This window comes from Archocentrus centrarchus, chromosome 1 (assembly GCF_007364275.1).
Source record: "Archocentrus centrarchus isolate MPI-CPG fArcCen1 chromosome 1, fArcCen1, whole genome shotgun sequence".
In the NCBI taxonomy this organism is placed as follows: Eukaryota; Metazoa; Chordata; class Actinopteri; order Cichliformes; family Cichlidae; genus Archocentrus; species Archocentrus centrarchus.
In genome coordinates this window covers 38,005,032-38,017,320 of record NC_044346.1, presented here as the reverse complement: position 1 = coordinate 38,017,320, position 12,289 = coordinate 38,005,032, and the positions used below count along the sequence as shown (strand labels likewise).

The window sequence follows — 12,289 nt, the reverse complement described above, 5'->3', positions numbered from 1 at the left end:
AACGTTACATTTATTTAAAAAAAGTTTAAAAGCTTTTTGCACTGGCTCAGTATCTGACATTACAGCTGTGCATTAAAGATATTTTCACCTTTAATTCTATTGAAATTTCATGTTAAGTCAGTTTTATGGGATTCCAGTTTGAGGTATTCACTGATGACGTTTCTGAGGGTCGAAGTAACAAAGACATCAGCCATGTTTACGTTTTAAACCTAAGTTCATTTATTGAACAGTATGAATGAGAAAAGAGACACAATAGAAGCATTGTTTATTATTTTTGTACAAAACATCTGAGTTAGTGACGAGTGAGGAGAAGGAGCTCTAGTCCATCCTGGCCTTCAGGGTTCGTGTGGTGATCTTGTCTTTCTCACTGCCGAGAAAAGAAAACAGCTGTCAATCACTGCAGACTCCACCCAGCAGCTGTGCTCAGCTTGTTATGGTCGTTGTGTGCACTGACTTTATTAAGTTTATACACACTGCTGATTGGGTAACACTTTTTACTGACCAACAGCCCTCTGTCAGTCATCTCGAGCTGAACTGAATGCATGGGGACTCTGCAGCATGTCTCCTGCAGGTTAAAGGCGGACTCTACAAATCAGTCCTTGTCGGGGCTCATCGGGCAAAGCTTTGGCATTCAAGACAGCCCCGCCTGTTACACCGGCACCAAAACACTACTTACATGACGTGCACGACGACTCCCATGCCAGAAACTGCATCTCGATCAACTGCGTTCAGCATCGCCTGGGAGATGGTCTCAAACAGATCGTCCGGCTCCTGCGTGACCCGGAACAAATTTCAGATTAATGCTCAGTAAATTAAACACCTCCATAGAAGAAGAAGAAGTGTGTCTTTAAGAGCTTTTATCTTCCATTTTAATTCCTCAGATGTTGAACACTGAAAGTTAAAGCTAATGACTGCACAAATAAAATGAAACCTAAATGCAGGTGGTTTCAAATTCAATACTGACCATATCCGGCTCCCACAAGGATTCGCACATGCCGTACATCTGCTCCGAGCAGGTGCCGCTCACAACAAAGTCTTCTGTCACCATGGGGCAGCCAATCAAATCCAAGGAGCAGATGAAGGGTTCAAAGGTTTTAGGATCTAATCCAGCGATCACAGGCTCGATGTAGTACGGCCCAAACCTAAAAAGAGAATCACGCAGAAACCGTGTCGTCCGTGTGAGTGCTCACCACGTTCTCATTGAAGTTCACAAGAAGAAAGGGAGCGCTGTGTGGTTCTCATGGCTGCTTAGAGAGCTCAACCTCCAGGAGAACATGCTAGATATTATGTGGTCTAAGTATCACCAAAGAAAACTACTGAGGCACTCTGACTTCAGGTAAAATAATATTTTAAGTTCATTCTTTAAGCAAACGGGCAGAAATAACAGACCGATCAGTATCCGAGTCTTCAGCAGGGTCTGAGTCCTGTGTACTCACCTCCTTTCGTACAGCAGGTTGGACACCATGCTCATGAAGGTTTTGGGTTTGATCTGGCGACCCTCCTTCAGCTCATACAGGTTGAGCCTGAATTTAAGCCTCTGGGATCTGAAAAGAAGTCACAGCAAACAAGAAATCATCAGACTTCTCATCTGTCCCAACTCAACATTAGAGGTTCAGTGAAGTCTGTTACTACCATCTCATGCTGCCTAACACAAACACTATGGTAATGAACTTTGTGTAGGATAAATGGGATGCCACCCCACAGCAGTGTGAGACCAAGCTGGTGCCCAGCATGAGGGGGAGGTGGGGTAGGCTGCTGTGGTTCTTCCATGTGTTACTGAGGCCCCCATTTGTTACATGAATAAACTGTTAAATTGCTAATATGTCTCGTTTCTTCAGATTTAGCTTTTTTTGGTTCACTTCGATCTTTCAGAAACTGAACTGAAAGTTTGCAAACTGATGAGCCGATTCAGACCAAACAAAATAAAGGCATAAAAGTGGCTCTCAGGTCAGAGGTTGTTCATATCCACACTAAAAACATCAAAAATCCAAAAATGAGTCAGTCTGCCATTTTGAGAGAAAGAGATTCACACTCACACTGTCTGAACATCGGTCGCCAGGCCAGCCAGCGCGATGTACAGCCTGTCTCCCATGGGGAAGATTTTCTGGAAGTCTGTTGTGACCATCTGGGCCTGAATGCCAAATCTCCGGTCTGCTGCGATCGCCACGCAGTTCTTCCCCCGCATGGCCATGACGGCCCCGCCGTTATACGACATAATAGACTGGGAAGAGGAGACGAGGGCAGAGGGAAGAACTGACCAATCAAACTTATAACAGGGTCGCACCATCTCAAATCACAGTGAGCCTTCTACTCGGCCATCAAACAAATAATGACTGCTCTGAAATTTGAGCTTCACAAATCAAACACTTTAACATATATTAATTTGAAAAATGGTCCATCGACCCACTTCCAGCATGTTTTTTTTTCCCTTAGAAATCAATGTTCAAACATGAATATCTCTCTTACCATAAAGCTGAATCAGGGCAACGTGTATGCTACAAACTGGGACTTGGAAATGAAAAATGCGCTTTTATTTAACAAAATTATTTTCTGAGCTATAGTTAGTGTGGCATCGGATGTCTCCAGGATTTTGCTCTATTACATGGACTAGTTCATGTATAGTGCTTTTCTACTCTAGCTGAGAACTCAAACAGATTAATCAGGATTAGATCGTCTCATCCTATCTACTGATATTCTTGTTTTTGTGGTACAACTTGTCATATTTGCTCAATCCAGCATGAAAGTTGAATGAAAACAGCATTTTTGTGACTAAGAACCTCACTTTAAAAAGTATTCTTATTCAGATCCGACATGTTTTTTCTACATGTTTTATTTTGCATTATTGTGAAACACAACCATATACCATTCAGAAGATGTCACTAGTTCTTGTGCAACGTTTTTGTTTTAGTGTGTGCATTCAAATGCAGGCCTGCTTAATTTTTCTTTCATATTTTAAAAAGCCAATAATGTGAAGACATTTTTTGATAACTAACAGATAACAGATACTTTTAACACTAACAGCTGTAACTCACACACTAAATACAGTTACAGGACACAAACAATAAGAAAGTGTGTGAAACGCAGGCGTAACATCGGCTGATAAACTGCAGAAAATCCAGTTTTAACCGTTTTTATCCCTTTAAACTTTAAGCTGTCCGAGCTGACAGTGTTTGGTGACTCTTGGCTGAGGTTAAAAAAGTCTCATTAACGCAAAAAATATCCTGAAACTGAACCAAGAAAGTGAGTAAAGAGAAAATCCTGCCCAACACTGATGAGCACCAAGAGCTAACCATTTAGCTTTCCGGCTTTCTGCAGTTTTATTCTCAAGAACCGAGAACTGAATTATTCCATAGGACATAAACAGTAATGAAATAAGTATTTATGTAAAACTACCACTACATTTTCCTCAGGATTAATTCAGACTTTCACGGTCGGTAACTTTAGTGACCATGCTAAAGATGTCTGAAAGCTACCATCGTTAGCTCCGGTCTCTGCTCATCATTAACCTACAAATTCAGTTTTACATCATTTTATCCAAACAGCCGCACAGATGTGACCTCATTTTAATGTTCTTACCATTGTGAAGGCGCCGGTGTTGATTCCTATCTGCTAAAAACGTACAAACTCTGCCGCTTCTCAGCTTTGTGAGTAAGTGCCGCTAGCTTTCCAGAGTGACTACACGATTTAGAAACACACAGATCGAACTAACGCAACATCAAACGTAATCCAAGCGCTCAGATGTGATTGGCTGAGATTGTTGGCGATGTGCGGCTGTCATTGGATGAGGAGAGCAGCGTGGAAAGTACGTGCATAGTTTGGTAGAGACGCGTTAAAGTGAAATTGAAACAGAGTGGAGAGGAGGGTGAGTTTGAGCCGGTGCTGCGCCTCCATCAGACCGAGAACAGAGGCTCCTTTCAGCCTCAGACTGTCCTTTGACCCAGAGCTACAGACCTCAGAGCCCCTGAACTCCCTTAAGGTGATATTTACTTTTATCATGACTGAAACATTCATGTACATAATCACGTGTCATTTTTTTTTCACATACAATCAGTTTTTTTCTGCTCCATCATGCAGCCCATAACCTGCAGAACAAATTATTCTTGATGATGATGATGGTGCCATGAAATCAAACCACAAACCGTATAAAGAAGACAGACATGGCCTTGGCCTGGTCAAAAGTTGAGCTTTGGACTTGGATTTTGTCACCGCTGTGACTTGAATGCGTGGAGGTAAGACCAGGCAAAGCTGTCTGGGTCAAACTGCAGCTTTCAGAGAAGAAGAATGAAGCTGATGCAGACTCCCAGATGAAAACATCCACCTTTACAGCAGAAATAAACACATTTGCAACTCGACACAAATGATTTTGGCAGTTTTCAGAACAGCTGCGTGGAGGTGGTTTTTTTTTTAACCCAGCCACCTGTTTACAGGTGTGCCGACACAGGCAGCTGTGTCTGCTGAGCAACACCTCCACTAACTGGAGTCACTGAGCTGGACCTCAGGACCCGTTTGTGTTGTTTGTTCCTCCAGAAGAAACAAACAACACAAACGGGTCCTGAGCTGGACCTCAGGACCCGTTTGTGTTGTTGGTTTCTTCTGGAGGAATTTTAATGTAATTCTGACAAACACAGAGAGGTGCTGATCCTCCAAGAAGTTTGTGCTTCAGTTTTGGTGAGTGAAATTCTTCTAGGATTTTATTTATTTGCATTAATTAGCTGGTATGTTTGTCTGTGTTACACACTCACATGGTTCCTGGATGCACACACCTGTGGCATTTTAAAAAGAACAAATAACGGAACTCCAGAAACTGAGTTTTTAATACCAGCTGTTACTCACAGTACCAAACAAATTTACAAAAACATTGGAGATAAAAGAGGTCCTGTCATCATGGAAAAACAATCAACTGCACGAATCTACATGAACCTTATAAACAGTTATCTGATTGAAGAAAGTAGCTAAACAGATGATCACAGACCTTTTGCATTGTACATATGAATACTGTGGCGTCTGCTTTTCAAAATAAAAGCCTGACAGGCTCCCGGCACGTCTGCCTCAGCCCACTTTTAAAAAGCGATAAAATGGTGTGAGGCAGCCTTTACAAGTGTTTTAATTCAGTTCATAAACTGTAACGTTTTGTGTCTTCATCTCTTCATGAAGTTTTCCAGGGAGGCCGGCGTCCTCTGAATGGAGTGGATATTCCTCTTCACTCTGTCCTCCAGCGAGGAGCTAGCAGCACTCTCCAGCTTCATGTTGCTACATGACGACAAAAGGTGAGTGTTACTGAAGCTTAAAATGTATAAACAGGCACACAAACATCACACACACACTCTGAGTGATCTTACTGGATGAAGCCAGTGTGGCGGTCATGCTTGACGTTTTGCTCCCTCTGTTTCTCTTGCTCGTCCTGCCTCTTGTAGCGCTTCACGTTGTTCTCCCTGTCCTCCTCCCTCTGCTTGGCTTGGTCCATCATCTCACGCCTCTTTCGCTGCATCTCCTCTGCAGAGAGCTTCCTACATCAGGCAGAACAACATGGAAAATTAAGCGATCCAGCGTGGGTGGTGATAAAGATGAGATTTTATATAACACATCACTATTCCATCAGCTTTTTGTTCTGCTCATCTTAACACACACATCACAGTAATCACAATATTTAAATGTGCTTGCACTAAAAGAACAGATCAAAGCAGCTGCTGAAGTTTAATATTTATACTATTAGATTTCAGAATATACTATATTCATTTATAAATATATTTCCTGGAGATGGGCACACTCTTACGTGGACACGTGGTTCTTCTGTCTGTGGTAACGGTCTTTTTGTGGGCTGGGAGCTCTGGGTTCCAGCTTCTTGTCACTCCGATGTGAGGAGGATGAAGAGTAGGAGCGGCTGTCCTTGTAGTTTCTGTGAGGTGATCGGGATCGGCTCCTCTCACGGCGCCCTGACTGAGCGGAGGGGGCCGAGGTCTGCTGGTGTCTGCCGGCAGGGAGCTGAGAGAAAAGATGAAAAATTCAGGACTTTTCAGAAAGAAAAAACACAGAAGAAGAGCACATTTATTTTGTAACCTTCAGACGTGTGGGGCCCAGGAAGATTAGGTGCTTCTGTACCAACAGAAGAAAGAAGAAGCCAAAGATGACCACAGCTCTTCAGTGCGACCTCTGCCAGGCACAGCTAACATAACCATAACCAGCTGCAGAGTGAAACTGATGAGTTTTGCTGCAGCTTTTCTTTTCAGTTTGCACCTGGATGATTTTTTCTTTACATATAAAAATAAAGAAACTTCAGAGGCTCCACAGATTTTTACTAAGAGGCTCTGGGACTGTTTCCCACAGTGGACGTCTCAGAGATCAGTCGGTAAAAAAAAAAAAAAAAAAAACATCAGGAGGCTGGACCTGTGTGTGTGTGTGTGTGTGTGTGTGTGTGTGTGTGTGTGTGTGTGTGTGTGTGTGTGTGTGTGTAACTATGTTACTGACCTGTAGGCCGTAGCCTGGATGATGATGACGAGAATGAGATTTGGTGTGTGAAGACTCGTCTCGTGAGTGTGACCTGAAAAACAGATTAAAAGTGATAATTACATTTTTTTTTTAATTGTGTGCAGCTGCTTTGCTCCTAAATCTCATAATGTTGTGTAATTATTTTTCATGTAACCTCTTTACTAACCTGTGTTTCTTCTCATCTTCCTCCTCTGAGCTGGAACTCCTTCTCTTATGCTTCTTTTCCTTCCTCCTGTCTTTGTCGCCTTTCTTCTCCTTCTTCTCCTTCTTCCTCTTCTTTTTCTTGTCTTTCTTGTCGAGATTTTGACGAAGCTGTTTAAAAAAAATAATTTATTTACTTGGTGGAAAACTTCAGCCTTTTTAGGATTTTATATCCCAATGAACCACACACTGGTACCAGGTTTTGGAAGTTAACATTACCATTTCTTTGATTTTCTTCATCTTTACTGGATTAGTTAGAACTTCTCTCTTTTTTTCTTCCTCACGTTTCCTTCAATACACAAAGCAAAACACAAATAAGATCATCTACAAATTTAACAATATTTCCAGAACAAACCCGAGGCGAGAGGAGAGTTCTCTGACCTGATTTCAAACAGGGGGTCTTCCCTGATCTTGGTGGCGAGGTCGAGGCTGGAGGCAGGGGTGGCGGGGTTGAAGATGGACCCTGGCAGGAGGCCAGTCTCAGCTGAGGGACCGCTCTCTGGCTCCTCGTATTGGTCAGTGATCTGCTTGTCAATGGGGCGCCCAAGCAGGTACTCATCCCTGGACACTTGCCCGGCAGGACCATGGTACATCCAGTCCAGCCGATCGTCCTTTTTTCTGTCACCATCCAAAAAAAAGTACAGCATATCTCAGATGCAACATTTTTGTCTCAACTTGTTCTTCATAGAATCCAAAATGCTGCAGGGACTAGAAAGAGAGAGCAGATTTCTCCCATATTGGCTTCTCTTCATTGGCTCCCTGTTAAATCTAGAATAGAATTTAAAATTCTTCTCCTCACATACAAGGTCTTGAATAATCAGGCACCATCTTATCTCAAAGACCTCATAGTACCATATCACCCCAACAGAGCACTTCGCTCTCAGACTGCTGGCTTACTTGTGGTTCCTCGGATACTTAAGAGTAGAATGGGAGGCAGAGCCTTCAGCTTTCAGGCCCCTCTTCAGACACCCTCTCTATTTTTAAGATTAGGCTTAAAACTTTCCTTTTTGATAAAAGCTTATAGTTAGGGCTGGATCAGGTGACCCTGAACCCTCCCTTAGTTATGCTGCAATAGGCCTAGGCTGCTGGGGGGTTCCCATGATGCACTTTTCATTCACCTCTTTTTACTCTGTTTATACCCCACTCTACATTTAATCATTAGTTATTATTAATCTCTGTCTCTCTTCCACAGCATGTCTTTTCTCTCCCCTCAGCCCCAACCGGTCACAGCAGATGACCCCCCCCCTCCCTGAGCCTGGTTCTGCTGGAGGTTTCTTCCTGTTAAAAAGGGAGTTTTTCCTTCCCACTGTCACCAAGTGCTGCTCATAGGGGGTCGTTTTCACTGTTGGGTTTTCTCTGTAATTATTGCAGGGTCTTTACTTTACAGTATAAAGTGCCTTGAGGCGACTGTTGTTGTGATTTTTTGCTATATAAATAAAGTTGAACTGAATTGGATGATGAGAGATGACTTACTTTAGGACGCCGGTTTCCTCTGCGTATTTTGTCATTTCCTCTCGGGCTCGTTCCTCCTTCAGCTGCTTCTGGAGCTCCTCGATCTTCTTGCGTTCAGCCTCATGTTTCTGCTCAGCTTTCCAGACACGCTCGATGTTTTTCATAGTCTGGGGGTGCCAGCTCTTCTTCAAGTTCTGTTAGAAAACAAGTCAAAAGACTCAACAGCTGCATCACTGAAAACTATCAGCTGCTCCCTTCAGAGGACAATAACCTTTTGTGGAGCTAATTCTTATTATATCTTATTTATTTCAGTCCACTGTGATGATCCAGTTATGCGACTTGACAATAAAATGTATAATCCTTCATGTCTTTAAGTATATAAATAAGTTAAATATTTCTAAAAGGTTTCTGATCTCTCGAAATTCACTCATATATTTACAATCCTCAGCCAGTTTAGAGTAAACAGACCTAAGTGAAATATGGCCGAACGTAACAAAACTTCTCAGCCATTTCCAAATGCTGTTAATTTATGTTGTAAAAGCCCTAAGTGTGTGTGTGTGTGTGTGTGTGTGTGTAATATATGAGCAAACACGTCTTAAATTAAACAAATTCTCAATGGACTTCGGTATAGCGTTCTCGCTCCCACGGCGCATGCGCCCGTAGTGAACGATTTAGTTCAGACTCACCAGATCGCCGCCTCCCATCTTGAAAAGCGTTTCTTTTCGGGCCCAAAGAGAAAAATCACCGTTACCGACTGAAGACGAAACCACGAAAGTTTTACACCAGCTGGAAAATGGAGCTACCGACGCTCGAGTGTGACGCGTTTTGTGTACATCCTGTTTTCATGTTTCGTTTTCCGGTTTTAGCTCATGGTGCCTTCAGTGGTCTTTAAAAAATTCCGTTAATTTAACATCTGAGGGTGCGTTCAGTGAAAAACATAGGCCATAGCTGTAAAATCTTTATTATTATTATTATATTACACGTATACAATATAATAGGTGTTTATATGTTTCTCTATTATAGGCACGTCATTAGTGATGATAATTTTATTAATATAAAAACTATATACAGTCTATGGCTAAAACAAAGACTCATTGTTGCAGCAATGTACTTCGTCAGCATATATAGCCTTTATATTCCTGCCATCAGTTCTGCCTGTTAAGTATGTACTTTTATTGGCATCTAATTGGCGCATGCTGTCCCTGAACGCAACACCCCCAGTGGATTTATATGTTCCTTCAGTTTTTACCGTCTTGCAAAGATTTATGGCAACATGAATGATTAAAACCTCAGAATAAAAAAATCTCCCATCAAAGGTGACGTTTGATCAGTCATCAGCATCCAAACTGACAGTTATTCAAATAACCATTTCCACCCAAAACAAAATAAATTAATTACACAGTAATGCATGAATTAGTCAAACATTTTATTTTTAATCCTTTAAAATTAAGGAATTAAGACCCCCAATTTCAATCTCTAGAGCAGTGAAGCTTGCACATAATTTGACTTTTCCCCTCCACATTACAGGCGGGTTTAGAAGGTGGGAAGAAAAACATTTAATAATGTTGGGTTGGCTATTTAAAGCAGAAGAGCTGATGTGCTTGGATCTTCCAGCACATGATTTTTTTTTGTTTTGAAGTACTTAGAGCTGAGACACTTCTTCTTTCAGCTTCTTCCTTTAGGGGTCGCCACAGCTGATGATTCGCCTCCATCTCACCCCGTCCCCTGGCTTCATCTTCTGTCACGCCAATCCTCTGCATGTACAGTTGTGGCCAAAAGTTTTGAGAATGACAAGTATTGGTTTTTCACAAAGTTTGCTGCTTCTGTTTTTACGATGGCGATTTGCATATAGTCCAGGATGTTATGAAGAGTGATCAGATAAATTGCAAATAATTGTGAAGTCCCTCTTTGCTTTGAAAATGAACTAAACCAATCCCAGAAAAAAAAGAAAAAAAACCTTTGCACTGCATTTCAGCCACAAAAGGACCTGCTGACATCATTCCACCATTTATGTGTGGGGTTGTGTCTCATCCAAGACACAATTTTGCCTAAGAACACAGCCATCAATAAAGAATGGCACCAAAACATCCTCAAGAGCAACTTCCAAGAACCGTTCAGTGAAACACAATGACTTTTCCATCATGAAGGTGCATCGGGCCATAAGGAACTGTCAGGGCGCCTGGGTCTTGGATTGTTGGGTTTTTGGGATATTTGGGGGGTTCTCCCACTTTGTATGATATAAATTAGTTTTTCTCCTTGTTCTTGCAGTCTTGTCATCGTCAGGTTCACATGTGTGTTAACAATCACTTCCTGTTTTACTTTGGTAGCCCCTTGCATTCTGACCTTTGTATTCAGTTTAGCTTCCCCTTGTCTCTTAGTGTGTTCTGCTCACCTGTTCTCCCCAGCTGTGCCCACTTTCCTCATTACTTCTTGTGTATTTGTTGTGTGTGTCCTCCTGTTCTCCGCAGTGTTCTCCCTCTTGCTGTGTGGGGTACTTGCAGAGAGCTTTTGTTATTTTGGCCTGATGCCCTGCCAGCCGTTTTGTTGTGTTTGTTTCTTTTTGGAGAACTACAGCAATAAAAGCTGTTTTGAGTTCTAGTGATGGGAAGTTCGGCTCTTTTCAGAGAGCTGGCTCTTTTGGCTCAGTTCCCAAAGAACAGCCGGCTCTTTCGGCTCCCAAACGGCTCCTCAGATTGTAGTTTAAAAAAATGTGTAAAATTACTTACTTTTCCTCAACATTCCTGCATGTAGCCTCTATGTAAAGTGCAACTTCCTCTTGGTCTTTCCAGTCTCTGAGCAAACGTTGCAGGAGACGCTTCCTCTGGGTTTGATCTGTGTGGACTTACTGTGTGGTGTTGCTTCGTGTAGACATGCAGATTCTGCCACACATATTAACCAATCACATGCGACTTCCACAAAAACAAACAAACAAATGAAAAGAAAACGGAAACAGCTCACTATCAGGAGCCGGCTCCCGTCATTCACTTCAAAGAGCCGGATCGTTCGTGACCAACCCATCACTATTGAGTTCCGTCCTGCTTATCGAGTCCTGCTTTGGGATTCAGTTTCTGCCTGCCACACAGCGGTGTCTTGGCAGGAACAAGACATCGAAATTTTGAGACCATGGCCAGAAAACTCCCCAGATCTGAATCCCATTGATAGCTTGTGGTCAATCCTCAAAAGCCAGATTGAAAAACAAAAACCCACAAATTCTGACAAACTCAAAGGGGCTGCTATTAGTCAGGATTTGGCCCAGAGGTTGATTGACTGCATGCCAGGGCAAATTGCAGAGGTCTTAAAAAAGGAAGGACCAACACTGGCAATATTGACTTTTTTCCATAAACTTAATGTAATTGTATCTTAAAGCCTTTAAAACTTATGAAGCTCTTGTAATCAAACTTAAGTATACCATCGAAACATCTGACATAAAGACCTCAAAGCACTGAAGCAACAAACTTTATGGACACCAAAACTCACACAGCTAAGACACGATGTACCGAAACACAAGGAGACAAGCTTCGTGACCCCCAATGAGTACAGAACAAGCCGTTATATTAACAATTAAAGGCGCAATTAAAAAAGATATCACACATACGTAAGATGCTACAAGACAAACTAATAGACAACAGTTTGGACATCAAACGGGAACTGGAGATGAATCCTATCATTCCGGATGAAAAGTTGTCCTGGAGAGAGCGACACAGAATAACCAATAGTTCTGTTTGGAAAGAATTTGAGTAGAAAGTTAAGATGAGATTTTTTTATGACATCAAAATTTGGGAGCAGCTCAGATCAGTGTTTGGGGGGGGCTGATACACAAATGTTTTTGGATGGTCCAAAACTATCAAATTATTGGCAAAATATACAAAATGAAATGAAAAACTGTTTAAGTATAGAACTACCACCAGAACCTAGAACCTTGACCAGGTCATCTTTGTAAATGAGAGCTGGTTCTCAAACATTTTACCTGGTAAAATAAAGGTTTTTATATTGAGTATACTACCAGAAGGATTAAAAGGCCACAACTGGATATTCCTACTGAGAGTCTCCTGGCTGAGGAGGCCACAGCCCTCCACAGTGGGTCCATGGAGGGAGAAGGTGAAGGAGGTTTACTACACAGAAAGTAAAACAGAAACATTACAACTAAAAT

The 12,289-nt window shown here is 42.0% G+C and overlaps 2 protein-coding genes across 2 annotated transcripts; both read right to left on the bottom strand.

The window, feature by feature from the left end:
* Positions 1 to 195: 195 nt before the first annotated feature.
* Positions 196 to 3,733, bottom strand: psmb3 (proteasome 20S subunit beta 3). The gene is made up of 6 exons (XM_030733581.1): positions 3,577 to 3,733; positions 2,037 to 2,221; positions 1,437 to 1,544; positions 965 to 1,142; positions 677 to 771; positions 196 to 367 (listed from the first exon to the last, which is right to left on the bottom strand). Exons 1-6 carry the CDS (start codon positions 3,577 to 3,579, stop codon positions 319 to 321), a joined length of 618 nt encoding a protein of 205 aa, XP_030589441.1. The 5' UTR covers positions 3,580 to 3,733; the 3' UTR covers positions 196 to 318.
* Positions 3,734 to 4,799: 1,066 nt separating this feature from the next.
* On the bottom strand, positions 4,800 to 8,980 carry cwc25 (CWC25 spliceosome associated protein homolog). Its single transcript, XM_030737337.1, has 9 exons — positions 8,826 to 8,980; positions 8,161 to 8,333; positions 7,069 to 7,305; positions 6,907 to 6,976; positions 6,653 to 6,798; positions 6,466 to 6,538; positions 5,774 to 5,982; positions 5,340 to 5,507; positions 4,800 to 5,250 (listed from the first exon to the last, which is right to left on the bottom strand). Exons 1-9 carry the CDS (start codon positions 8,841 to 8,843, stop codon positions 5,139 to 5,141), a joined length of 1,206 nt encoding a protein of 401 aa, XP_030593197.1. The 5' UTR covers positions 8,844 to 8,980; the 3' UTR covers positions 4,800 to 5,138.
* Positions 8,981 to 12,289: the final 3,309 nt, after the last annotated feature.

Bases quoted from the DNA above. Each gene is read 5' to 3' on its own strand.
- psmb3 (XM_030733581.1), bottom strand. The intron at 1,545-2,036 runs GTGAGTGTGAAT...ACTTCTTTTCAG, and splicing joins GCGACCGATGTTCAGACAGT to ATCCCAGAGGCTTAAATTCA. The intron at 368-676 runs GTAAGTAGTGTT...TTTTCTCGGCAG, and splicing joins GGAGTCGTCGTGCACGTCAT to TGAGAAAGACAAGATCACCA.
- cwc25 (XM_030737337.1), bottom strand. The intron at 6,977-7,068 runs GTCAGAGAACTC...TGTGTATTGAAG, and splicing joins GACCCCCTGTTTGAAATCAG to GAAACGTGAGGAAGAAAAAA. The intron at 6,799-6,906 runs GTAATGTTAACT...TTTTTTAAACAG, and splicing joins TGAAGAAAATCAAAGAAATG to CTTCGTCAAAATCTCGACAA.